General features: G+C 45.3%; 2 protein-coding genes across 10 annotated transcripts in view; one reads left to right on the top strand and one right to left on the bottom strand.

Moving 5' to 3' along the window:
* MYL4 (myosin light chain 4) overlaps window positions 1-19740 on the bottom strand; it is a 30609-nt gene extending 10869 nt beyond the window's left edge. Inside the window, exons 1-3 of one of the 6 annotated variants that reach the window (XM_045045134.1) lie at window positions 18758-19087; window positions 14733-14890; window positions 3214-3364 (exon numbers count right to left, since the gene is read on the bottom strand). In XM_045045134.1, the coding sequence (XP_044901069.1) occupies window positions 3214-3330 (117 nt within the window). In that variant the 5' untranslated portion in view covers window positions 3331-3364; window positions 14733-14890; window positions 18758-19087. Of the gene's footprint in view, window positions 1-3213; window positions 3365-3594; window positions 3744-14732; window positions 14891-18757; window positions 19088-19595 lie in introns of those variants that run through there. The other 5 variants (XM_045045135.1, XM_045045133.1, XM_045045137.1 and 2 more) reach the window with 5 other exon arrangements.
* The window catches only part of CDC27 (cell division cycle 27), a 69268-nt gene continuing 62198 nt past the window's right edge, over window positions 19235-26304 (top strand). For all 4 annotated transcript variants that reach the window (XM_006940467.5, XM_006940466.5, XM_003997032.6 and 1 more), the window contains exon 1: window positions 19235-19426. Coding sequence is in view for 2 of the 4 variants with exons in the window: in XM_006940466.5 (XP_006940528.1) it covers window positions 19400-19426 (27 nt within the window). In the remaining 2 variants the exon portion in view is untranslated. The remainder of the gene's footprint in view (window positions 19427-26304) is intronic.

Raw genomic sequence — 26304 nt, 5'->3', positions numbered from 1 at the left:
CCCATTGTAATTTCTTTGGGTCGAATGTAAATAATTCCTCATCCCAGCCGGCAAGAAACCACACTCACTTTCATCCCTACTCCACAATCCACCCGCAATCCCTCTCCCACCGCCCACCGCTCCTCACCCTCAGCCTCCCTTTCCCACTGGCGATCCACCTCCTCCAATCACACCTTCTCTTTCTGCACCCCATTCCACCCCCACCTCTCCCTCTTAGGCACTGGGACAGCAAGACTAGTTTGGGTGGACCCTTGATGTTTCATAACCTGCGGTCCTGCCTCTAGGTGTCCCCAGGCGGGGGGCCCCTTGAGGCCAGGGTTCCCCAGGGGCAGGCATTTCTGCTACTGTTCACAGAAATGCCTGGCACAGGGTAGAAGCTCAAAGACTATTTGTTGAGCAAACGAATAAATTTTGGGTTCGCCCCCACAACTCATGATAATCCGATGCTGAGTACAGAAGAGGCAGGTGGGAAGCTCTGAAAATGAATGGCAATGAACAAGCATGAGTCATCATTGTAATTTGGGATTTTGTGTGTCACTTCATCGTCCTTATCTACCACCACCCTCCCAGTGGCGGTGGTAACCACTCCTGGCATATCTTCAAGGACAGCCATTTCTAGTCCTAACTCTGCCACTTGTGATGTGTCCCCCCCCCATTTCTGCCCCCCACAGGCTGACCTCCATTAATAAGGACTTCCGGGGGTGACTGGAAGGAGCTAGGAGAGCGGAGGAGGGGTTACAGTGGGTTGGGAAGGAAACTGGCTGTGACCAGGAACGGGCTTTGGCGAAGGTGGGGTTGGTCAGGAAGGTAGAGGAACCCCTACAATAGGGTAAACGATGCTTTGCATGAAATTTCTGAGGAAATGGTGTGGTTGTCTTACATCGTAATAAGTTAAGCCCCAGGAGTAAATGTGTAAGAGAAATTAGTATGAAAACATAAAATCAGAATATATAACCACACATTTTGGGCTTAAGTTTACTTTCGTTCTATCTTTGAGCGAAGAGTCTTCTAAGCAAAGGAACTGGAGAAGTACAATAATAGGGGAAACAGTCCTCATGAAGGATACATAAATTCTTTTTTCACTTTAAAGCAATTTCAACAACCCTCAGGATGGGAAGCTCCAGACATGGGAAAGAGGACTTCAACCAGGGGTGAGAAACTGGGGGAGGTGGGTAGATGGAGAGAAGTGACAGGCCAAAGAGACTGGGAGGGTGGCTCTGATCTGAGATCACTAGGCACCTGCCATGCAGATGTCAGGGACCAGGCTGCCCCACAGGAGTAGTGCATTATCAGAACAAATCAGAAATAAAAGCATCCTGGGGGCCTGGGTGGCTCAGTCGGTTGAGCATCCGACTCTTGATTTGGGCTGGGGTCATGATCCCAGGTTCATGGGATGGAGCCCCTATCACACTCTAAGCTCAGTGTGGTTCTCTCTCTCTGTCTCTCTCTCTCTCTCTCTCTCTCTCTCTCTCTCTCCCTATGCCTCTCCCCTGCTCACACTTGTGGGCTCACGCGCTCTTTCTCTCAAAAACCAAAAATAAAGTCATCATCCCTGTTTGTCTCTTTATTTAAAAAAAATTGTTTTTTAAAGAAATAAAAGCATCCTGATGGGGGTGGGAGATAGTCAGCTTTTCTTGCTAGGCTCTGCCCATAGTGGGAGTAATGAATGACCCAGGGACTTTCTTTTTTTTTTTTTTAATTTTTTTTTCAACGTTTATTTATTTTTGGGACAGAGAGAGACAGAGCATGAATGGGGGAGGGGCAGAGAGAGAGGGAGACACAGAATCGGAAACAGGCTCTAGGCTCTGAGCCATCAGCCCAGAGCCTGACGCGGGGCTCGAACTCACGGACCACGAGATCGTGACCTGGCTGAAGTCGGACGCTTAACCGACTGCGCCACCCAGGCGCCCCTGACCCAGGGACTTTCAAGGTCTTACACTATTGCCTTCATGTGGACCCTAACCAAGCCCAGGGACGTGCAACGGCCTCCGTTTCTTGGCCAACCCAGTTCTGCTTGACTCCTGACCCTTGTAGTGATTACCATAGATCAACCTCAGGTCCTTGGCACAACTGCAAGGTCTCGGGGGGCTGTGGGTGCTGGGAGGAACACTGAGAGGGCCAGGGAGGGTCATCCAAATTAGAGCCCAGAGTTTCAGTTTCCCTGCCTCCTCGTCACAGAACCCAGTCCTGAGCTCTTATTTTGATCTAATCCCTCACCACCCCCAGACCTGCCCTAGTGGCTATCCCCAGAGGCCCACCACTCCCAACCTGTTATTAATAGCTCTTCATACCAGTAGCACTTGACCTCTTACATTCTGACGCCAAGGCTCAGAACTGCTTCACTCTCCAGAGGCCTCTGACTCCTCCCTCCTCTGCCCATCCCCTCCCAGTCCCATTCCTTCAGCAGCTGGGCCAGACAGCTGGGAGGCCTAAAGTGACTGAGTCAGCAGGCGGAGTCTACACCAGCTCCACGGAGAGGAACCTTCCAGTTCGAGGGGGAGCAGGGAGGGCAGAGAGGGCAGAGGGCCGGGGCAGCAGAGGGAACCAGGCCCCACTCCCTCACCAGGTTAGAGGGAGGCTCTCAGCCTGGGAGGGGCCAGTTCACTGCACACTCCAGCCAGGAGCCCAGGCTGAGGCCACCAAGGGAGGGAACCACCTGGGGAGGGGAGGGGAGGGGAGAGGGAAGCAGGCCTCCTCTCCCTTATCTGGAGCCTCTCTGCCCCCATCGCCCACCCACTGCAAGGGTCTTACAGACGAAGCCTCTCCCAGACCCCCTGCTTCCTCACTGCTTAAATCACTTACTCCAAGTTGCGCGGGCAGTTATCATTATGTGTCTCTTCTCCAGAAAGATATTGTACTACTACCTCTGAGAAAAGGGCCGGTCTCTTTTTCTTTGCTATGGTGGCTCCCCCAGTGCCTTAAAATTTAAGGCTGAATGGTCGGTTGGTTGTACCTCCCTGCCATTCCCAACTCTGCTGGGTAAATTTGGGGTGACAGAGCAGAAATCCATTGCTGAGGGGAAAGACCTACAACCCCAAATACCCCTCACCAGCTCCAACACTGGCTCCCTTGCCCCACGCACTGTGATGTGGGGCATGGACGCCACAGCCCTCATGCCAGTCCAGTCTCCAGGAAGTAGATCTCTAAGGTCCAGGACAGACAGGATCCTGAATTTCATCCCCACCTCCATCCCAGTGGCAGAGGCTCACTCACCTTTACACTCTTGGGGTCAAAGGCAGGTTCCTTGGGGGGTTCAGGAGCTGGGGCAGGGGCTGGGGCTGGGGCGGCCTTGGCTGCTTCCTTCTTAGGCTCAGGCTTCTTGGGAGGCATGTTGTCTTGCTGGGATCTTCAGTGGAGGTGGGAGCTAGGAAGGAATCAAGAGATGTGGCGCCTGGGAGATGAGACAGGAGGCCGGGCCGCCTCCCTCCCCTTTTATCCTGGGCAGGAGCCCCCACAGAGGGGCTGGGTGAGAGCAAGAGCAACTGTTCTGACTATAAAAGGAAGAAACACCGGCAGGGTACAGCTGACAACTGTGTATTGTCACCAGGTTTGGGGCGACAAGCCCCCCTCCCCCACCACCCCTTCCCTCCACACCTCACACTCCTCCTGGCCTCCACCTCTGGGACAGGCTGATCCCTTCCTGCCAATCAGTGGAAACCCAGAGGGGCCAGGAAAACAGACCCTCTCGAAAATGCCAGAGTCCAGCCAGAGAGATGAGCTGACTTGAGCAGTTGATAACCCTCACACAAAGCCCAGGGGAGGGTCAGGCTTTTTTTAGCCCCTCCTGAGCAGAGGCAGCCCACTGCACATTCCTTTTAGGCCAGGCTCCTTTAAGCTGAGAGCCACTCTGGGGCCTCAGCTCTGCCTCCGGGCTGGAGCCCTGAAGCAACAGCTGGTCCAGTCAACCCACACTGTCCCCACACCCTCCCTATCCACAGGGTAAAGCCCTCCATCCTCCAGAGCAGGCAACGCAGGAGCTGCACCGATGTCGAGTCCCTGGGTTTATCTGCCCTCACCCCACCAACCTCAATCATGCCTTCAACAAGTACTGAGCACTGAACTTGTGCTTGGCGGGGGGGGGGGGGGGGGGGGGGGGGGGGGGGGGTCTTGGCGGGGGGTCTTAGGTGAGAGGCAGAGGAGGTGTGGCTGAAAGTCAACGAGACTGGAGGTCAGAAAACTTGGGTCTTGTTGTCACTACACCTCTAACTCGCTCTGTGCCCCTGGACTCTGTGTGTGTGTGCATGTGTAGGTGTGTGTGTGGTGCTTACTGTGTACCAGGTACTGTTAGGTGCTGTCATATAAAATCTCATTAAACCTTTGCCACAATACTATAAAATAAATATTATTACTCCTCTTTTGCACCTGGGGAGATTGAAACCAAAAGTGGTCGGGTAACAGGGTCACTCAGCTAATTAGCTATGAGCTGGATTACAACCCAAGTGTGTCCGATTCTAAAGTTTATGCTTAAATCATTGATAGCATAATCCCATTTATGGGGACGGGCGTGCGCGCACACAGATACATTTGTGTTCATCGGAAAGCTCAGGATGGATACACAGTAAACTGGTAGGAAGAAACACCCCTGGGATCCTGGGGCGGGGAGGGGGTTGAGGAAGGGAACAGGACGGCAATTTGTAGCTTTGTACTTTTTTCACTTCCTATATTAATGGAAATTTTTATAACGAGCATGTGCTGTTTTTGTAAAAAACGTTGAAAGTCTATAAAGTGTTCAGAAAACTCATCCACCGCACAGAATTGCTTTCAGCTGAACTTTAAGACTCTACAGTTCAGAAGATAAGGAGACCAAGTTGAGAGCAGAAAAGTCCGGTTTACTTGCCTATAAAACTTGCTCGACTCCCACAACACCGGCTCCCTGCCAGCTCCTAAGCCTGCAAATCCAGGCGTCGGGAGCCCGCACCAGTCCATCCTCCAGGCTCCCCAAACCCAGGCTCCATTTGCCAGATCTTTCCTAGACGAAAGGGCCCTTAGAGTTGCTCTTATCCTACCTGGTTTTGTAGGTGAAGAACCTAATGCCCAGAGAGACTTTTAAGCAGCCTCAAGACGTTCAGCTATTTATAGGCACAGCTGAGCCAGCTAATTCTGGCCCCCGGTGTGTGGCGCTCTTACCCCACCCTACGGCTCCCGTAGCCTAGGTGTGCTTTCACCACTGGTAAGCAGAGAAGCCTTCAAAGGAAACTGAGGCAGGAAAAGGGGCCAGACTCGCCCAAGGGGGAACACAAACCCTAGGCCAGTGCTGGTCCCGTCTGGGACAGCAAGCAGCTGCTAGCTCTTTCACCTCACCCACCCCTTTTCTGCCTCACCTTCTCTCTTCCTTTGCGTTACCTGTTTCCCAGGGCCTCCCCTTGCACCCTTCCCTTTTCCCTGTCTGTCCCTTCCCTGACTTCCTCGTTCCCCACGGGTTTGGGGGCCCAGCTTGTTGATAAGGAGGAAGGAGGAGAGTGGAAGCCCAGCCTCTCCCCTCCTCTACTCCCACTGCAGCCCCTTCCTGGACCAGGTGTGCTGCAGGGTTTGTGAAGACACGGGGCCCGGGGTTTGGCGGAAGGCTGCAAGCCAGAAGCTGGAAGACCCAGACACTAGCCCTGACCTTGCCAGCCACTCCCCCTCTCTGGGCCTCAGCTTGCTTATCTCTAAAATGAGAGATAATCAGGAGCTTTCAAACAGTTTTCAACAGACACCCAAGGCTTCCTTAACTTGCTTCCGGCTGTAAAGGACGCAGAGAGGCCAGGTTCGGAGCTCCCCCTGCCATTTCAGCCAGCAGCACTCCTGTGTGTTTTATGTACCAGGGCCCCAGGATCATTTTCTAAGAAAGTATTCTATGGTTTAAGAGTCTAAAAATAACCACTGAATGGGATGATCTCATACGTCCCCTTCCAGTTAAGAAATAGGTTATTCTAACCATTCTAGTAAGAAGTTCGATCCTCAAAAGAAAGAGTTGGGGGGCGCCTGGGTGGCTCAGTCGGCTAAGCGTCGGACTCTTGATTTCAGCTCAGGTCATGATCTCACTGTTTGTGGGTTCGAGCCCCACATCGGGCTCTGTGCTGACAGTGCAGAGCCTGCTTGAGATTCTCTCTCTTCCTCTCTCTGCTATCTGTCTCTCTCTCTCAAAATAAATAAAATAAACTTTTTTAAAAAGTGAGAGAGTTGAGCATTTCCTTTAATTTCATTTATCTTTTTGTTTTTCTTTTCTTTAAAAAAATTTTTTTACATTTATTTATTTATTTTTTTTTAATTAAAAAAAATTTTTTTTTCAACGTTTATTTATTTTTGGGACAGAGAGAGACAGAGCATGAACGGGGGAGGAGCAGAGAGAGAGGGAGACACAGAATCGGAAACAGGCTCCAGGCTCTGAGCCATCAGCCCAGAGCCCGACGCGGGGCTCGAACTCACGGGCCGCGAGATCGTGACCTGGCTGAAGTCGGACGCTTAACCGACTGCGCCACCCAGGCGCCCCTACATTTATTTATTTTTGAGAGACAGAGTGAGACAGAACATGAGGGGAGAGGTGCAGAGAGAGAAGGAGACACAGAATCCAAAGCAGGCCCCAGGCTCTGAGCAAGCGTTCAGCACAGAGCCTGTCGCAGGGCTCAAACCCACAAACCATGAGATCATGACCTGAGCCGAAGTTGGACACTCAACTGACTGAGCCACCCAGGCGCCCTTTCTTTTTTCTTTTCCTTTTTTTTTTTTTTTTTTTTTAATTCTAAGGAGGAGTAAAATATCCAACCTGCTTGGGAACAGAACTATGAGGTTAGAAAACTGGGAAAACCGAATGGGGCTCACTGAACATCCAGACATGGAAAGGGTGTGGTGGCGGGGGAGGGCTTTAGAGGCAGACAAGCATAGGGCTGAATCCCGGTTTGCATTTCCTAATCTTGGGCCCAGCACCCTAAGGACCTTCAACAATAAACATTTCCTTCTCAAGCTGTTGTGAGATCTGTATGAAATATCGTAAGCAAGGCACCACAAACCATCCCTCGCACACTGGAAGCACTCCTGGCTGTGAATTTCATTTTGCTTTCCCAGGCAGATGAAGCTAGACGAGTGTTCAGGTTTCTCAGACTTTCCAGAAGGAATTCCAGAAGAGGGGACCACAGGGGGAGGCACAGGTAAGGCGGCAGAGGCTACTGGGATTATAAAGTGTAGGTTTAGGAAAGAGGAAGAAGTGGAAGGGAATGGGGGAGGGAGAAGGATGGCAGCTGGGTACCCACAGTGTGACATATTTTGTGGCTCAGAAAGCATGTAGCAAGTCCCTGGGGCCAGGAGGCCTGCCTGTCAGCCACACTCAGACGAGGTGCCAGCCTGCCTGAAACCTTAGGCCACAAGCACTCCAGCAGGAGAGGAGACACTCCTCAAACCAGTTTCTGATTCTCTCTGAGCAACACCAGCTAAAAAAGTATCTGGCACTTCAGCAGCAGCGAGAGGAGAGTGTGGTTTTCCAGCAAGAGCCATGCATCAAGAATCAAGACACCAGAGGCTGGCCTTGCTATTACCATAGCTCATGATGCCCACGGTTCACAAGGGCCCATTACTGGAGTCAGAGGGTTCACTTTTATGGTCCCCATTCTGCTTCACGGTCACTGACTTTTACCTTCCTGTCCATCCAGAGTATCCTGCACAGGGTCTATGACAGTGCCCACCACCACCACCCCCACCCTCCCCGCCCAATACATGCGGACCAATTAGAGCAAAGGAAAGAGAGAAGGAAAGAAGAGGCAGGGTGTGAAGAGGCGAGCGTGGCAGCGGGTCCTGGCAGCCTAACCGGTGCCTCTGGGAGGCTTCGAATGGTTCCTGAGCCAGGGCTGTGCCAGCACACTCAGATGCTCCCACTGGAAGGACTTCAAACTCAGTAGATGGAAAACGCAGGACAGGATTTCACACCAACCCATTTATGCCCCATGTCAAATTCAGAGACAGATGCACAGAGAACTGACATCAGGCCTCCTTTAGGCTGGGCTTACGCACGCTCACTCACCCTTCTCCCTTCCCCTCTAACCACGCAGGGCCTGTGTCCTGTCCTGAAAGAGATCCATCAGAGTCTCCTGCCTGGGATCAAATGCTGCTGACAGCAGGCCTGGCTCTTAATGCCTTGTCCTAGTCACCCCTCCCTCCTCTCTTCTGGCCAGTGTCTCATAAACTAGACATCATGGGGCAACGCCCTGGCCAACACTGATCTGTCCCCATACAGGGCACTGGGTAAATCGGCAGAGGGTAAGAGAGACCACTCAGGTGCCAGACTGCCTGGGTTAGAGTCCTGACTCAGTTAGTTAAGCCAGCTAATTAACTTCTTTATGTCTCAGTTTCCCATCTATAAAATGGGGCAGCCAATATAACCTCAGAGAGTTAAATGAGTTAATGTGGGTGACATCCTTAGAACAGTGTCTAACCCAGAGCAAGCGCTCAAAATCCTTGAGTTTGCCTCCTGACTGAAATAGTGTGGTTGCTGCTCCCTCTTCCAAGGTCAACAGCAGAAGAATTATACAGAGAAAAACACCAACAAGAAATGAAGAGAACTGTGAGAAGCCGCTTGGATGAAGCGGAGCCCTATTTGAACTGGTGTGTGTGTGTGTGTGTGTGTGTGTGTGTGTGTGTGTGTGTGTGTGGCAGAGAGATGTGGCCAGGCATGGCTGTGGAACAACAACAACAAAAAAAGAGCTCTGGGGTCCTGATCTGTCTTTCCCTCCACTATTGCCTTCGAACATGCAATGATGCCCCATCACCTGTGTGACTCAACTCTATGATCCAGGTGCTGGTTAGGGTACATCAGGGCACTGAAGATGTACTGTGCTTGTAAAGAACTGATAAAAAAAACAGCGAGGGGGCAACTGAACTTTGGACAGTTGTTTTCTCCCTCATCCCCTAAAATCTCAGGACAGATGAATTACAATTTAAAAAGTGTCTCTCCTAGGGCACCTGAGTGGCTCAGTCAGTTAAATGTCTGACTTTGGCTCAGGAAATGACCTCATGGTTCATAGGTTCTAGCCCTGTGTCGGGCTCTGTGCTGACAGCTCAGAGCCTGGAGCCTGCTTCCAGTTCTATGTCTCCCTTTCTCTCTGCTCCTTCCCCACTCATTCTCTCTCTCTCTTTCTCTCTCTCAAAAATAAACATTTTTAAAAAAGGCAAAGGAACAGAAAAGCTAGGAAATACAGGGGATAGAGGTAGAACGGCTTTGTGGTTTAGAAGGGCAATCAAGCTGAGTAGACATCTGACAGAAATCTCACCCGAGTTCAGGAGAGACATGAATAAAGAGGTTCCCTGAAGCATGATTTACGGTGGCAGGAGGTGGAAGCAATGTGGGTCTCCATCACTGAGACCATGCCACATGTCAGTTAGAAGCAAAAGATTAGAGGTATACCCAGAAGAAACACAGTGATGAGTAAGAAGCTGAACAAGATGTAAACCACAATAGCATTTCTATAAATTTAAAATACCTGCATATAATCTCACTGATGGCACACTGCATATGAATGTGCCACAACTCAAGCTCCAAGGAAAGAAAACACTTATTTGCAACTCAGCTAGCTAGACAGGTATAAGAATTTCTGCTACAATTGAAGCCGCTCACAATGCAAATTAATACACATTTCTCTAACATAAATATGCAGATTTTAATCAATAGCATTATGTAAACGGGCGGCAAAAATGGCAAGAAAAGTTTAAATGTTTGGTTGATATTAATAAATTTAGAGTTCCTTTTCAATTTATGCAATATCTCCTTGAATTTCATGTTGGTAATACTGAGTTGACACAGAGTTAGTGAATTTACTTAACTTGGACATACTTTTGATACTGATGTGCTTTTGCTTCAAAGTCAAATCAATTCTTTTAAAATAGATGAAGCAATTTTGTCCATTTAGAGGCAAATATTAGAGGAAAGTGATTTTTTTTGTACTTGATTCAGGTATTGGAAAATTTTAAAGTACACTCGAAACAACTTAGTATGTGAATCTACTTTTTCAACTGTGAGATTACAAAATCTAAATACAGATCGAGTATTTCTGACGAAAAGTTAACATCTACACTGAGATGTGCTATAAGAAAAAACACACACTGGGTTTTGAAGACTTAGTAGCAAAAAAATAATAATAATTTAATACAGTTTATCAATAATTTTTATATCATTTACATGTTGAAATAGCATTTGGCTCTACTGGGTGGAATAAGATATATTATTAAATTTTATTAAGTACATGGATACTAGAAGCATTACGTGTTATTCAAGAACACAGACAAACAAAAAAATACACGTTAAAAATCTCTGAGGGTTGGGGCGCCTGGGTGGCTCAGTCAGTTAAGCGTCCAACTCTTGATCTCGGCTCAGGTCGTGATCTCACGTTCATGAGATTCAGCCCCGTGTTGGGCTCCCCGCTGAGTATGGAGCCTGCTTTGGATTCTCTCCATCTCTCTGTGTCTCTCCCACACTCTCTCCCTCCCTTTCTCTCTCTCTGTCTCTCTCAAAATAAATAAACATTACAAAATTAAAATAAAAATATTTGACGGTTGCTTATGGTGAGTGTTGTTTGGATGGGATGGAACGGTGAGATAAAAGGGCGCAAATAAAAAATTAAACAAGAGAGGCCTTGCATGGACCACTGATGAAAGAAGGCTATAAATTAAGGAGAATGATTAACCCAATCCCCTGTATCTAAGATTCCTTGTGATCACGGAAGAAGGAAAAAAGCAATGAAAACCTGAATTCTCCGTGACCTTTAAAACCCAGAGCACCAAAGGTAAAGGCAGAGAAAGAATGAAAGGGTCTAAAAGCAATTTTTCAAAGACCATGATAGGACTAGTCCTCAGAGCGCTTTAAATCATCCCGTCCAACTTCATTTCCTTGGCTGTTTAGTGCAGGTGGAGAATGCTACACATTTGGCCTAATCACTCGAGAGTCCATCTAAATGGTTGAAGCTAGTTTCTGTGCTGTGATCAAGGCAGTGCTGCCTAGTGCTGTATCTGTGAGCTCAGCTGTTGGAGGAGGACATTGGGAGGGGCTCCAACAACAGGTGGGTTGGAGTCCGCCTGAGAATCTAAAGCAGAGGGCAGGACAGCTGGTGTCTGGCAAAGTGATTTATAGTTGAAAGCAACAGGGAGCAAGTCAGAACTCTCACCAGTCATCCAAACTACACACTCCCCCCCCCACCCCCCAGTGTCCCAGACATCCTGTCAGCTGCAAGGGACTTTAGAGGCGCAGATAGAAGGGGTGACTAGACCAAGGTCATGGCAGACCCGAGACTAGAACCCAGGACACTACTGTAAGGCAACAGTGGAAGCTGGTAGAGCTGATAAGGATTCCTCCATGGAGAGCCCTGGCCCCCAAGCGGGGAAGGGAGCAAGAAAGCATCAATGACAGCTGGCCCTGTCACCCACAGTGTGGATGGCTCCTAGCAAGGAAAAAGAGACTCTACCCCTTAGCAAGCAGTTTGTCTCAGCATTTGGGGAGATGTTCTTAGTGCTAAAAATGATTCTCTTTTCTTGGTGCTAAAAATGATTCTCTTTTCTTGGTTTTCCTTTCTACCAACTTCTTCTTTTACTTCTTAAATTCTGACTTCCTCCCTGACTTCTCTGTGGCTAGATCTAGTGGTCTTGTCTCTGGGCCTTCTCTGCTGTACTTATCACACCAAAGTTCTGTCATTGACCCTCCTCTCCTGTATCTCCTTTATCCAGTTTACTCTCATTCATTCATTCATTCATTCATTCAGCTAACACCTATCAAACACCTACAGTATGCACTTACTTTTACTAAAATGAGTAAGAGGCCATCCCTGCCCCCAAGGAGCTTCCTGTCTGGTGTGGAAGATGCAGATATATAAATAGTTTTAATGTAATGACAAATACTCACACAGAGGTTTTAGAAGGTGTTATATAACCAAAATAGAATGCATTTAGTTCAACCGGGAAAATCTCTTATCTCCAGCCTCAATTTCTTTCTTAAATTGTTCAAGCTTCACATATTCAATTAAAATTTGGGCATTTCTCACCTGAGCATTTCAAACTCAGTATATTTTAAACCGAGCTCATCACCTATGTCCCAAATCATTTCTTTGTGACACATAAAACAAGCAAACAACAACAGGTTCTATTTGTGACAACTATAGAAGAGACTCCAGACTGGAACAGAATCAAGTCTGCATTTAATTCATTGCTATGCAATTATTTAGAGAAAAATTAAATTTTGCCTAGAAGCTATAAAGGGGAGGGGGCAGGGGCACCTGGGTGGCTCAGTTGGTTAAGCGTCTGACTTAGCTCAGGTCATGATCTCACGGCTCATGAGTTCGAGCCCCACGTTGGGCTCTGTGCTGACGGCTCAGAGCCTGGATGGAGCCTGCTTCGGATTCTCCCTCTCTCTCTGCTCCTCCCCCACTCACGTTCTGTCTGTCAAAAATAAACATTAAAAAAAATCTTTTAAAGGTGAGGGGGCACCTAGGTGGCTCAGTCGGTTGGGCGTCCGACTTCAGCTCAGGTCATGATCTCACGGTTTGTGAGTTCACGCCCCGCAAATGGGTTCTGTGCTGACAGCTCAGGGTCTGGAGCCTGCTTCCGTTTGTGTCTCCCTCTCTCTCTACCCCTCCCCCACTTGTGCTCTGTCTCTCAAAAATAAATAAATGTAAAAATATATACATTTAAAAGGGGGAGAAACAAAGAATCTATTATTTGGTGAACATCCTCTCCAGATAATAGAAATATTTTTTATCTAGCAATCAGGCATATAAGTGCCTTCTGAGGAAAAGGAGATAATAGCTGGTAAGATCATTGAATTCATTCTTCTGATCTGTCTGTACTCAATAAGCAGCCTCTGGTTGGAATCTGAATGCCCTTAAAAAAAGGAATTGGATAAGAATATTTCCCGCTGTAAATGAGTAACTTGTAACTATTTTCATTTTCCATCTTTTTCAGATTCAATTATGAGAGAGAAAAAGGCAAGCTGAGGGCAAAACACAATCTGACATCCTGCAATCTCCCCTTTAGGGGCAACCTCCCCACTGCCTTAAGGTGGAATATATATATATTGGCACTAGTAACTACCTAAGAACAAAGACAGGGGAAAAACAAATGGTTAACTGATAAAGATCACAGTCATGTAGGACATGAAACTCCATTATAGTTTGTAACTGTCTTAATGATTTACAAGAAAAACACAATCTCAGTGATAGACCTTCAGGAACCTATAGACTCCACTTCCTGGAGACCTAGCATCACCTTCACCTCCATAGGATAGAAAACCCTATATAATCAGTCACTCTTCACAGTCACAATGCAGCCTTTTCTGCCCATGGGTCCTGTTCCCGTGCTACAATAAAAACACCTTTTTGCACCATAAAATGTCTCAAGAATTCTTTTTCAACCACTGGGCTCGCTGATCCCACGTCGCAACCATCCAAGAATAATGGAAATTTAGAATTGCCTTATCTCCCTAGCAGCCTCTTTGCTGCACTCCTGGCCCCTACTGTCTTTCTCCTCCAATTCACATAATCCTCAGCTGTTAGCATAATCTTTCTCAAATTCCATTCCCGTGAAGTCACTGCCCAGCTCAATCACCACCAGCAGCTCTGTAGGTCTATTTTATCAACCTAAAGTCATCAGTTTGGAACCCAGAGCTTATCAACTGTCCCACACACCACCACTTCAACCAAGCTTAAACTGCCTCCACTGCAGGCAAGCTAATTTGCTTACCATTTATCTTCTTCCCTGTGCTTTTGAAGTCTGTCTAGCCCTCCTTGCCATCAGCCATGTAGACCATCCCAGAGCTCACCTCAACCAGGATGCATCTGATTAGCCTCAACACTTCAGACTGCTTTGACCTGAAATCCCTTACGGACCTATGTGCAAAACTAGCCTGTTCTCTGGGTCCAGAAAGGGACACTCAAAAGAGCATCAAGTTATGACCAATAAGGGATAACACTGAGTAGTGATGTCATTTAATCATCAGATATACTTATAATATTTTAATAACTTTATATTTGTGCAGAGCACTATACTAGATAATGAGGACAGCAGGGTGAGGCAAAGTCCCTACCTTCAAGGAATTTATATTAAACAAATATAATTAAAATTGCCATATATACTATGAAGGAAAAGAATAAAGATATTGTGAGAGAGAATTGTAGGGTAGAGTTAATAATTTTGGTTAGGTAGGACAGGGAATATTCTAAGGATGTGATATCAAGGCCTGAGGCCTGAAGGATGAGTTGAATTTAGCTAAAGAGTAAGGGCAAGGGTGCCTGGGTGGCTTAGTCGGTTAAGCGTTTGACTTTTGATTTTGACTTAGATCAGGATTTCACAGTTCGCGAGATCAAGCTCTGCATCGGGCTCCTCGCTGGCACTGCAGAGCCTGCTTGGGATTCTCTCCCTCTCTCTCTGCCCCTCCCCTGCTCACATACTCTCTCTCTCCCTCTCTCTCTCTCTCAAAATAAATAAACTTAAAACAAATTATAACTAACTAAATAGCTTCTACTTGTTAAAAAAAAGAATAAGGGCAAAGTGATTTAGGAAGAAGAAGTAATATGTGTAAAGGGTTCCACTTTAATCAGTCAATATTTTTTAAGCATCTACTAAATATGTAATTCTTTTCCTAAAACAATAAAGAGACATGTAAGGCTTAGCCTTCCCTTCGGGAGATATGACATAAATAATCTTGATCATATTAGTCTGCTCAGGATGCTATAACCAAATACCACAGACTGGATGGAGTAAGCAACTGAAATGTATTTTCTCACAGTTCTGGAGGCTAGAAGTCCATGATCAAGGTGCTAGCAAATTTGGTTTCTGATGAGAGCTCTCTTCCGGGCTTGTAGATGGCTACTTTCTTGCTATGTGCTTCATGTGACCGTCCCTCTACCCTCTTAGGTTTGTATCATGGACCCTGTAAATTAAACTGACAAAAGACAGATTAACAGAATTTTAAAAATAAGAGTTTAAAAACAAGAGGTGGTTAGAACAGAACTTGAGGCTTACATAACATCTTAGCAAACAGCAATAAATTTGTGGAGAAGTGACAAAACAAAGGAGAAAAGTTTGGGCTTGCGGGGTGGTAAGCTGTGTAAAGCTAAATATATGGGGGAACTAATGGAAGATAAGGGTTATTTCAGTAAAGTTTGTTTGTGCAGAATCAGTGCCAGCTCCTTGTCTCTAGTGATAATGGTTGTTTTCCTCCTCCTGGTACAGGAGAGGGGGGAAGAGGAAACAACTTCACAAAGGGAAATTGATGTCCTGATTTTAGGCAAATGGGGGAAAGCAAAGAGTACTTTCTATGTTTGTTGCTTCCTAGTTTTTTTCAGGTCAAAATAATTCTTATGCCAAAGTGACATATTCTGGTCCCCTTTGGGGAATATAGAGTATAACAGGGAAGTGAGGCAAGGCTGAAAAAAGTGGCAGAGACTAGACCGCGGAGGACCTTAGAAGAGAAGTTAACAGGTTTGAGTGATCTCCTGAGAGCCATGGGAAATCCTGAGTTGGGAGGGGAGGATTAGGAGGGAGTCCTGACATGATCAGACTTGTTTTTGAGGGTAGGTAAGGCTGGAGACAGGAAGAGATGAGAAGGTATATTCAGGGTAAAATTAGTAGGGCTTTTGTGACTAGATGGTAGGGTCAAAGAGAGAGCATGGTTTCAGGTTTGGGTAATGGAGAGGATGGTGATACCTTAAACTGAGATGGGAAGTACTTCAAGTATGAGGAACAAGGAATTCTATTCTGAACAAGAACCTGTGAGATGTCCAGTTGACAGCTAGGCACTCAGGTCTGGAGTTCTAAGAAGCAGTCTGACTAGAGGTACGGATTTTGGAACAATTTTATGAGAGCGGAGGCCAAGAGAATGGATGGGTTTGGAAAGGAAGAAAGCATAGGGGTGAGAAGAAGGCCTAGAACAGGCCCCTGAACCATTCTAACATTAGAGGGGCTACAAAGGAAACTAATAAAAACAGAGCAGTAGGAGGAAAACCAGGAGACTGTGTGATCAGAGATGCCAAAGGAAAGGGATGATTTGACCAAGAGGGAGGAGCCAACACAGGAGTAAATGCCTCAAGGTCAGGTAATATAAGATGATACGACAGCAGCATGAACAGGGACAACAGGAGGTACAGACAAGGGTCACTGAAGGAATTCAGAAGAATAATCTTGTTGGGGGCTATGTATTTAGTGGGACCTGCATCTTGGCAAGAAAACCAAGTCTAGCTTCTTGAACGGTTCCCTAAAAGCCGGCCTCTGAATCTGAGTGAACATGAAACAGACAAAGAGGCAGGCTAAGGAGAAGAGATAATTTACCATGTTTGGAATAATGCTTATTGTAACCCAGCTCCGTTCACCAGCTAAACATTATGTGGATAATGGATGACAGCAGGATGCCTAAGTGGTTGCTGGATGGCAAGTTAAAGTAGGTCAATCAGGAACACAGAAGGAAGTAAAAATGCTTTAAAAGATCCCATCAAAGCACAACTTCAAACAATGTGGCCTTGCTGTGGATGAGCAGAAAACCACAACAGATGTATTAGCCCAGTGAAGAACAGTTAGAAAAGAGATGCCTTTTTTTAGGGAGGAAAAAAAAATCCCAGGGGATTTTAGAAGCAAATTGTAAGTTTAAGAGCCAGAACACTAAGCATCAGAGACTCTTCTGACTCTAGATACACATTTTCACACACCAAATATCATCATTATGTATCCTGTGTTGCAAGTTCCTACATTCAAGTTTACAAGAATCTATTGCACAAAAATCTACTGGCTGCATGTTGTATGTAGAAGAGCTGTGTGTGTGTGTGCTGGGGCGCCTGGGTGGCGCAGTCGGTTGGGCGTCCGACTTCAGCCAGGTCACGATCTCGCGGTCTGTGAGTTCGAGCCCCGTGAGTTCGAGCCTGCTTCCGATTCTGTGTCTCCCTCTCTCTGCCCCTCCCCCGTTCATGCTCTCTCTCTCTCTCTCTCTGTCCCAAAAATAAATAAAAGTTGAAAAAAAAATTTAAAAAAAAAAAAGAGCTGTGTGTGTAAAACGACCACAAGCTTAGCATGGGCAAATAATGTCATGTGCCAATTAAAAATGCAAATAACAACTTTAGTCTACTTTACTAGAAGTCATCCCGATAATAAAAGCAATAGTCTTAGTGCTCTCTGCATTAATCAGAATAAAGGTGGAGTGTTATGACCAGCTAAAAGCATCACATTTTAAGAGTGATATCTCTCGCCCATCTCCTTTCCATTACCATTACAGATTCTCTCATCTCACATCTGGTAGACTGTTTCCAAAGATGGTCCGGCAATCAATCCCTCTGGTGTCACAAGCCTTTTGTAGTGTCATGTTGCCAACTTCTCCCATCTAGAGTCTATTTCTCCTCCCCTTGAATCCAGGCGAGCCCTGTATCTTGCTTTAATCAATTCTCCTCCCCTTGAATCCAAGCGAGCCCTTTATCTTGCTTTAATCAATGAGAAGTGATGGGGTTTGATTTACAGACCTAGACCTTAAGGGGCCTCCTGGCTTCAGTTTTTACCTTCTTGGTTGCCAGCCACAAAGTCAAGAATGGGGCTAGCCTACCGACTGATGAGAGGCCAACGCTGAGACACAAGTCATGTGGAGATGTGGAGAACTGAGGGGCACAGGCAACGGCAAACACCAAGGCCCCAAACATGAGTGAGGCCATTTTGGATCTCCAGCCCCAGTCAACCCACTGACAGTAATATTCTATATCTGTGCTACCCAGTATGGGAGCCACTAGCCACGTACGTCTATTGAATTCTTGGAATGTGACTAGGGTGTCTGAAAACTTTCATTTTTAATTCACTTGATTTTAACTAAGCTTTAAATAGCTAGTGACTACGCAGTTGGACAGTGTAGACGACTCATAATCCTGCTAAAAACAAACAAACAAAAAAAACAAAAACAGGGCACAGGGCAGAAGATCTCCTTGGCACTTACCCTTTATGGTGCTACAAATAAGCAGTTACTAGAGATGGTTGGTGGTGACAGATATAGCTCTGTTAACTAGTATTGAAAAACAAAAAAACCCTCCCTTCAACATCACCCGAAGGAAGGAAGGAATCCATTCTAACCTGTTTCATCTGCATAAAATGTGAGAACCAGAAAGGGAAATTCCCACATCATAGACTATACCATGAGTTCCACATCTAGCATAGAGATGTCCTGATTAGACAATCAACTTTCAAAAACTGCTTTCATCATCTATCAAAAAACAAAATGTTAATAGCTCCCTGGTTCACACGTTTTGGGGGGAGAGGGAGCAGGGAGGAAACTTGAGAGAGCCTACTGTGTGCGTCAGACACAACCACATACATCAATCCATTTAATTCTTTTAATCATTATTTTCAGACTAAGGAAATACAAATTCAGAAATGTGACTTGCCTAAGGACCTAAAACTAGTGGGTGCCAGAGATGACATTCAAAATCCAGCCTCTAGATTTCCCAATACGCCTAATGCCTCTCCTATCAGGAATAACAATTTCCATGATCTGGTCATCTATGTAACTATTTCCAGTTAATGCCTTAACTCTTACCAGACTGACCTCATTTCTGCTTCCCTTCACTTGACACTCTTCTTCTAATTCCACCTATCCTTCAGAGTCCAGTTTAAGTCTCCCTTTTTCCTTCCCTGAAACTTTTCTCCTCTTAATCCCAATTTATTTCCCTCTCTTCTGAATTTTTACGTCGCTTACAATGGGCACCACATAACGTAGCAGTCTGTTACATTGTCTTTCCCTTAAAGAGACCGTAATCTCTTCAAGGTGGACAGCCCATGTCCTTACCAGTCTTTGAAGCCTGGCAATCCTTCCAAATTTCCTATTTTCCTTGAGCCCTGAATAGGTACTTCTGGAATGATGAATGAACTAAACTCAACAAATACTTCTTGATTAATTAAAGTCAGCCCCAAACTCTCGTGTTTTACCCTCTCCTCAAACTACCGCGCCTCAATTGATCCGGAGAGGTTCAGTGGCGAGTGGAGGCGGTAGTCCGGCCACGTAACGCTCCCCGCCCGCTCCGGTAAGCCACGCCCAACCCGCTGGTCGCCGATTGGGCGTGGCTCAGCCTAGGGTGGCCGATTGGGCGTGGCGTGCGTGAGTGAAGGCGTGGCCGAGAGGGGAAAACTCCGCTCTGGATCGGACTCGGTAGTCCCCGGGAATCCTCGACAATTTCCGGCAACGGTCTCCTCCTCAGCCGATCGGCCTCGGACATTTCCGGTCCCCTTCGGGCTTTTCCGTCTGGCTCCCGCGCGGATCTCACCACTTCGGGTATTTCCGTGTCCCACTCGGAGGTACTCGGCAATCGCTCGGCCTCCCCCATCCCCCGGTAACGGTCGCTGGTGAGTTTAAATGAGCCGGGGCTGGCCGGGCCGGAGCCGCTACGGGGGGGGCCTGAGGCACTGCAGAAAGTGGGCCTGAGCCTCAAGGATGACGGTGCTGCAGGAACCCGTCCAGGTAATGATAACCCCGCTCGCCGAGGCTTGGCTCGAAGCCTCGGCCGGGAAGCCGCGTACGGCCACTCCGCGGCCTGGTGCGGCCTAGGCCCGGCAGCTTCTCCCGCCTCCCCTGCTGCCGGGTCCTGCCTGTCTCCGCGTCGGCTCGGAGGCCTCGCCCGCAACCTTACCCGCGTTGCCTCTGGTCCTGCCTTGCTTCCACCCCGGGTGCGAGCGGGGTTCGGCGATAATGCCTCTGTCCACCGCCGGGCCACGGTCGGGCCAGCCCCTCCTGTCAGTCCAGGGGCCTGCCCCCCCCCCCCCCCCGGCCGGGGTGAGAGACCAGGGGGCCGAAAACTCGCCCCAGGTGCTCCCTTGCCCCGGGATGATTGGGAATCACGTTTGATCAGAGCTTGTGTGATCTTCGTAATGGTGGGGCAAGTTGGCGGGGTGGGGGTGGTGGGGGTGGTGGTGTTCGGTTTTGTTTTTGTTTTATGTGAGAGGGCGGAGGGCCGATAAGATCGGTATTTTTAATACTAATTTCTGTTTTGGTAACAGACGTCCTATAGCCCACGTTGCTTTCCTCGCTCAGTGAATTTCCCACTGGACAATGATCTGGGAAGAGAACTCCCGAGGCCCAGCGCTGAGGGGCAAGCACCTATACGAGGGGAAGGGGTGGAAACGGCAAATCTGGGTGTTTTGTTTTGTTTTTTTCCCCGTGACCGGTGTGATGGGGATCAGGAGTGTTTTGTGCATGTTGATAGTGCGTTCAGGAAATGAAAGACAAATAAGGGTTTTTACATCCATTTCGCTGTCCTTACGACACCAAGGTATGCTTTGACGCACAGTGCTCTGTTGGCACGGGAGAAACCCTATTGGATTTGAAGTGTGATGCAGTGCCAGTCATTTTCCCCCTGCCATCTCAAGAAACTGAATCTTTTGTCCCTTACTGATGGACCAGGTCTGGGAGACTTTCAGCTCACCATAGGATCTTTGACTTGAATAGAAGAGTTGACCTCTATCAAGTGCTGTCATTGAGTTATGGACTTTTTTTTTTTTTTTTTTTGAAGTTACAAAGCAAATCAATTTTAGAAATTACTTCACATTACCCTTAATAGGCCTGTGACCAAATAATAAATATTTTAATACATCACTGCTTCCATATTTCCTTTAATTTTTCTTCCCGGAATGAAATACAAGTATCTCCCAGTTTGCTTCTTTTACATATAGCAACTATTAGTATTTGAACCAATATAATGTGGGATTCTGTCTTAGGAAATTTACCTGTTTGTAATTGTATCCATGCTTCCGAAGCTATTTCTTTTCAAACAAATTCCTCTTACTGGTAGAGTCCCTTTTAAGTTTTTTGTTGTTGTTGTTGTTGTTTTGTTTTTAGGCCTAACATTAAACTAGAAGTTACCTGTGTCTTTTGTTGTTGTTATTAAGTAGCCTCCACGCCTATCATGGAGGATGACCCTGACAGCAAGAGGCACCCAGGTGCCCCAAAAGTTATCTGTACCTTAAATGAACAAGTATATCACTCAAGTTGTTTAATTTCTGTTTCATATTTTGTATGTAATTTTGTCTTCATTAATGATACATTTGCCTCCTCTGGCCCCCCAATTTTCTCAATTGATAAACTACTCTCAATGCTAGCCTATAGCCACTATTTAATAACAATTTCAACTTGTATAAAAATAACCCGTTCCTAGATGGTACCCATCAAGTTTCCTCTTTTTCCTTACAGTACTCTTAGTGGTAATGCTCTTAGGTCTTTTTGAGGCTTAAAAGTCAAATTTGTCCCATTTTTCTTCCCCCATATTACCTTTGTCCATTAGATTTGGGGACTGTGGTAAGAAGTTTTAGGATAGGGCTAGGTGAGAATTTTGGTTGTAATTTATAGTAGAAGAAGCCCCTCAGTAAGGGGTCTGGCAGTGGGAGAAACAAGCAACTTTAGCTACGATGATGATGATCATCATCTGATTAGGGATAGGGCTGAACATGGGAAAGAATCACTAAGGAGAAAATAGGACAGATAGATACTATTGTTTTTTTAAACTATGATAAGTAATTGCATGTACTTGTAAAGGAACGAGTAAGTTGGGGAGTTGTTTGGGGCATCATGATATTACCAGGCTTAGGAAAAAGTTGAGAGGAAAGATGAACAACTGCTGCTTTTTTTTTTTCTTTAAACTTTTGACACGGAATAGCCAGTCTGATAAATTGCGTCAGCCTAAATATTAGCTCCTCCTCCAAATTGTCTCTCATAGAAAAACTTTATATTTGAGTCTTTACAAAAGACTCTCCTGTTATAAGGCAGAAATTCTGTCAATTATTTTATTTTTAATTGTTTGGGGAAGACACACAGCCTAAATGATTTCAATCAGTGTCAATTTGGATATTTATAAAATTCACCTGATGAAATGGATTTTAAAAAAAGCAAAGACATTTTAATGGATTTATCAGTTTTTCCTGGGGGTAGAACTTCATGGAAGTGTGAGGTTGTAAACAAGCTTTGTAAAAATCGCCTTAATAAGCAGTGTACTAAGTGGATACTATACATATGATATTGTTTTAGAGATCATTCAGATAGTGAAGGAATACTTTGGGCTTGGAATGAGATATACTGGGATAGCATCTAGCATGGATTCAAAGGGTACCATATTTCAAATAACTTAGAATTAAATGTATATTCAGGAAGGTTGTGTTAGATGAAAAAAATGGCTTTGTTGATAGCAAAGATAGATGTGAACAGTTTCCATAAAATTGTTCTGTTCAATGAGAATAGAAAAAGATGACATTCCTAAATAAATTTTGTCATTTGAGAAATATGTATGTGTAACTAAATTGATAAAGCAATAGGCATTTGACTATTTGATCTTCATTCAAAAAACATATACTTAAGCCAGCTGAAACACATTTATGAAGTTTTCTTTTGGCAAATGGGAAAATACCTTATATTTATATACAGTATAGTATCTTGAAGGCAGTGCTACATCGTACCTGAACTGGGAGAATAAGCTTTGGGGAATGTGGGTGGAGGAGGAGGTCATTGCAAACATATATAATAATTTCATTTCTTTATGGACTAGTGTTCTGATATAGCCCTTTTTGTGTTTATGCTGTTTATATAGAGAAAGCATTAGGCAAATAATCACAAATTTGTAATTACAAACTGATAAGGGCACTATAAATAGGGTGTGAGGAGAGAGACCTAATGAGGGACTTGACCTACGCCCAGGTGTCAGGTTTGCAATTGAACCACCAAAAGAGGTACTAGAAAATAGCAAAAAGTTAAACCTCCTCAACGAAAAAATCAAATTGGAAAGAATGTTACGTACCTGCTATGTACCAAGCACAGAAGGGTATGAAAGACATCCTAAAATCTTCTCTAAAAATGGTGTCAGGAAGGTCCTTTTTGAGCAAATAACATTGAAGCTGGGATCTGAAGGTTGAGAAGGAAACAGTAATTTGAAGAGCATAACAGAAGGAGAAAACAGTATGTGCAAAGTCCCTAAGACATAGCAGCACTTGGCACTGAAATAACTGAAAGAAGGCCAATGTGACTGGAGTTGCATATTAATGGAAAACCATTATAAGGAGTTCAGTTTTCATTCTAAGTGTGTGGGGAGTCATTGAAGGATTTTCAGAAGAGGGTTGACTTGATGTAGATGTTAGATCTCTTGGCTACTATATGTGAAATGTAATGGAAGAAGGAGGCAAGAATAAAATATCTTAGGGGCGCCTGGGTGGCTCAGTCGGTTAAGCGTCTGACTCTTGATTTCACCTCATGTAGTGATGGCATGGTTTGTGAGATGGAGCCCTACGTGGGGCTTTGCACTGATAGCACAGAGCCTGCTTGGGATTCTCTCTCTCTCTCTCTCTCTCTCTCTCTCTCTCTCTCAAAATAAATAAAAACTTAAAAAGTAGGCTTAGGATGAAAGTAACCTAGACCAAAGTGGTAGTAGTGGAGTAGGAAAGAGATTGATAAATTCAAGAGATGTTTTGGAGGTAGAACCAATGAGACATGGAGACTGATTGAATGGGAGAGGGTGGGGATCAAGACTGCTGCCTGGATTTCATTTTGGTGGTGCCATTTAATAAATGAAGAATCCTGTGAGGGGGGACAAATCTGAAGGAGGATAATTAACCTGTTTTTGTTTTTTTTAAGAGCATTGATTTTGAGAGCGAGAGAGAGAGAGAGAGCAGGGGAGGGGCAGAGGGAGAGGGAGAGAGAATCCCAAGCAGGTTCCGTGCCATCAGTGAGGAACCTGACTCGGGGTTTGATCTCATGAACTGTGAGATCATGACCTGAGCGGAAGTCAAGAGTCCAACACTTAACAAATTGAGCCACCCAGGTGCCCTGACAATCTGTTTTGAACAAAATGAGTTGGAGATATTTGTGAAGCCAACCAGTAGAAATATGGAGAAAAAAACCTCTAATCTTTTGAGGGATCTAGTCTTGTTGGGAAGCTAAGAATGTTTAACAGGAACAATTGGATAATGTTACAAGTCAGTATGTATTTGATTGCACAGATAATAATAAAGAAATTCAGTAAACAGATCCTTGTAGACTGGAAAAATGGTGTTTCTTGATGGAGTAGAACTGAAAGCTTTAGAAGATGGGAAGTGTTTGGATTGGTAAAAAAGAAGGGAAAAAATGGTTTTAGCATGGAATAGCACGAGCAAAAGCCTAAAATTGAGAATGGTGTTTAGGAACAAAAGAACCATAAAATATTATAGTTTTGGTTGGAATGGGAATTGAGAGCAGGAAGAGATAAGGTTTTGCTAGCCAGATAGAATCAGATTATAGGGGACATAACATCCAGATTGAGGGGTTTAAGGCATTGGTAATAGCCATTATACGTTTTTGAACAGAAGACTTCTTTTTTAACGTTTATTTATTTTTGAGACAGAGAAAGACAGAGCATGAATGGGGGAGGGTCAGAGAGAGGGAGACACAGAATCTGAAACAGGCTCCAGGCTCTGAGCTGTCAGCACAGAGCCCGACACGGGGCTTGGACTCACTGACCGCGAGATCATGACCTAAGCCGAAGTCAGCCGCTTGACTGACTGAGCCACCCAGGCGCCCCTTGAACAGAAGACTTCTAATGAAAGCACTGCTTTGGGAAGATTAATCTGGTGCTGTTGGCAAGGAGGGACAAGGCGAGAGTTAGGGAGACATATGGGCTAGTAAAATAATCCAGTTACATGGTAACATACACCTGAGTTTCTCATTCTTGGTACTATTGATGTTTGGGACAAACTAATTCTTTGTTGTGGGGGACCCTGTCCTATGTATTGTAGAGTGTTCTGCAGCATCCCTGGCCTCCACCCCACTAGGTACCCCCTCCATTTGTGACAATCAAAAATGCCCCCCACTAAGAATTACTAAATATCCCTTGAGGGGCAAAAATCACCCAGATGGAAAACCACTGATATAGACCTAAACTAAATTAAAGTTCTAAAAATAAGATTTTAATGTATAACAGGAAAATTCCACAGTGATTTTTTCCCCCTTATACCTCCTTATATTGTCTGAATCTTTTATTATCCATTTCTTTTATGGTTCAAAAAAAAAAAAAAAAGGCAGCTATCTTCTTTTTTGACAAAAACAAGAATAAAACAAAATAATTTATGTGGTCACATTTAGGTCTGAATTAGTTGTACAGTTATAGAGGTTTGTTTATATTTTTAAAAATATTACATGTTTAAGAACAAGCAAGGAAAGAATTTTGCCATTTTGTGCTGTTGATTCCTCTTTTAAATTAATGCAACCTAGGACTAACCTAGGACTAACCTAGGTCCTAACCTAGGACTAACCTAGAATTCGGTAGGAATTCTCTTTTAAACGTTTTGTTTTTTTTGTTTTTTTTTTTGAGGATGGGTGTGGTGTTGCTGTTTGTCTCCCTGTTAGCAGCATTCATCCATCTGGCTTTAATTTGTAGAAGTCCTGAGATGATGCACTGAATGATATTCTTTTGGGGACAGGTCCACACCAGCAGTTGGGCCAAAGTAGATGACTAGCCAGGGGGCTGATCTTAGCCCTGCTCTTCATAAGCTCCTAATCTGTAGTGCCTTAGAAAATAGCCCATTTCCTCCCTATTTCCTACCAAAGAGACACCATCACTGAGGAACTTAGAGGTGCTTGAGCAGAGTGGTGATATGTGGGATTCTCCAAGTGGCTGTATGTGGGATTCTCCAAGTGGCAAATTTTATGGGGTATATGAGAGTTTGAGTTGGCTGCCTTTACTATCACTTTCTCACCCTCTCAATTGGTAACAGGGGCGCTTGGGTGGCTCAGTCGGTTAAGCGTCCAACTTCGGCTCAGGTCATGATCTCACTGTTCGTGAGTTCGAGCTCCGTGTTGGGCTCCGTGCTGACAGCTAGCTCAGAGCCGGGAGCCTGTCTTCGGATTCTGTGTCTCCCTCTCTTTTTGTCCCTCTCCAGCTTGCTCGCTCGCGCGCTCTCTCAAAATAAACATTAAAAAAATTTTTTAAAAAGAATTGGTAATAAAAAATTATATTCTTCTGAGCAAAGCTTGATTTTATATCAGAAATGGATAGAATCCTTGATTATGATACTTTTTCTCTTGTTCATTTAATATTGAAAAGACAGGAAAAAAAAGCAAAGTTCCAGGACTTTATGGCCATAGTATATGGCCATGTGTGTCAAATTTTCCTGGTGATCAGTACTACTGAGTTAGCTGGGGAATTATTTGAGTCTTTTGTGGCTTATATATTAACAAAATAAGCAATTGTGGCAGATATGTTGGGAGATGTTATAATAATGGAAACTGTGTCTTTATTGAGTTTGTTTATATTGGAAGACAGGAAAGGAGGAGGTTTTTAGTGTCTACTATGTGCTAGTCCATATACTAGGAGCACTGTATATGTATCA

Source organism: Felis catus, chromosome E1 (genome assembly GCF_018350175.1).
Source record: "Felis catus isolate Fca126 chromosome E1, F.catus_Fca126_mat1.0, whole genome shotgun sequence".
In the NCBI taxonomy this organism is placed as follows: Eukaryota; Metazoa; Chordata; class Mammalia; order Carnivora; family Felidae; genus Felis; species Felis catus.
The sequence above is the reverse complement of the archived record's forward strand: the minus strand, read 5'-3'. Positions and strand labels throughout refer to the sequence as shown.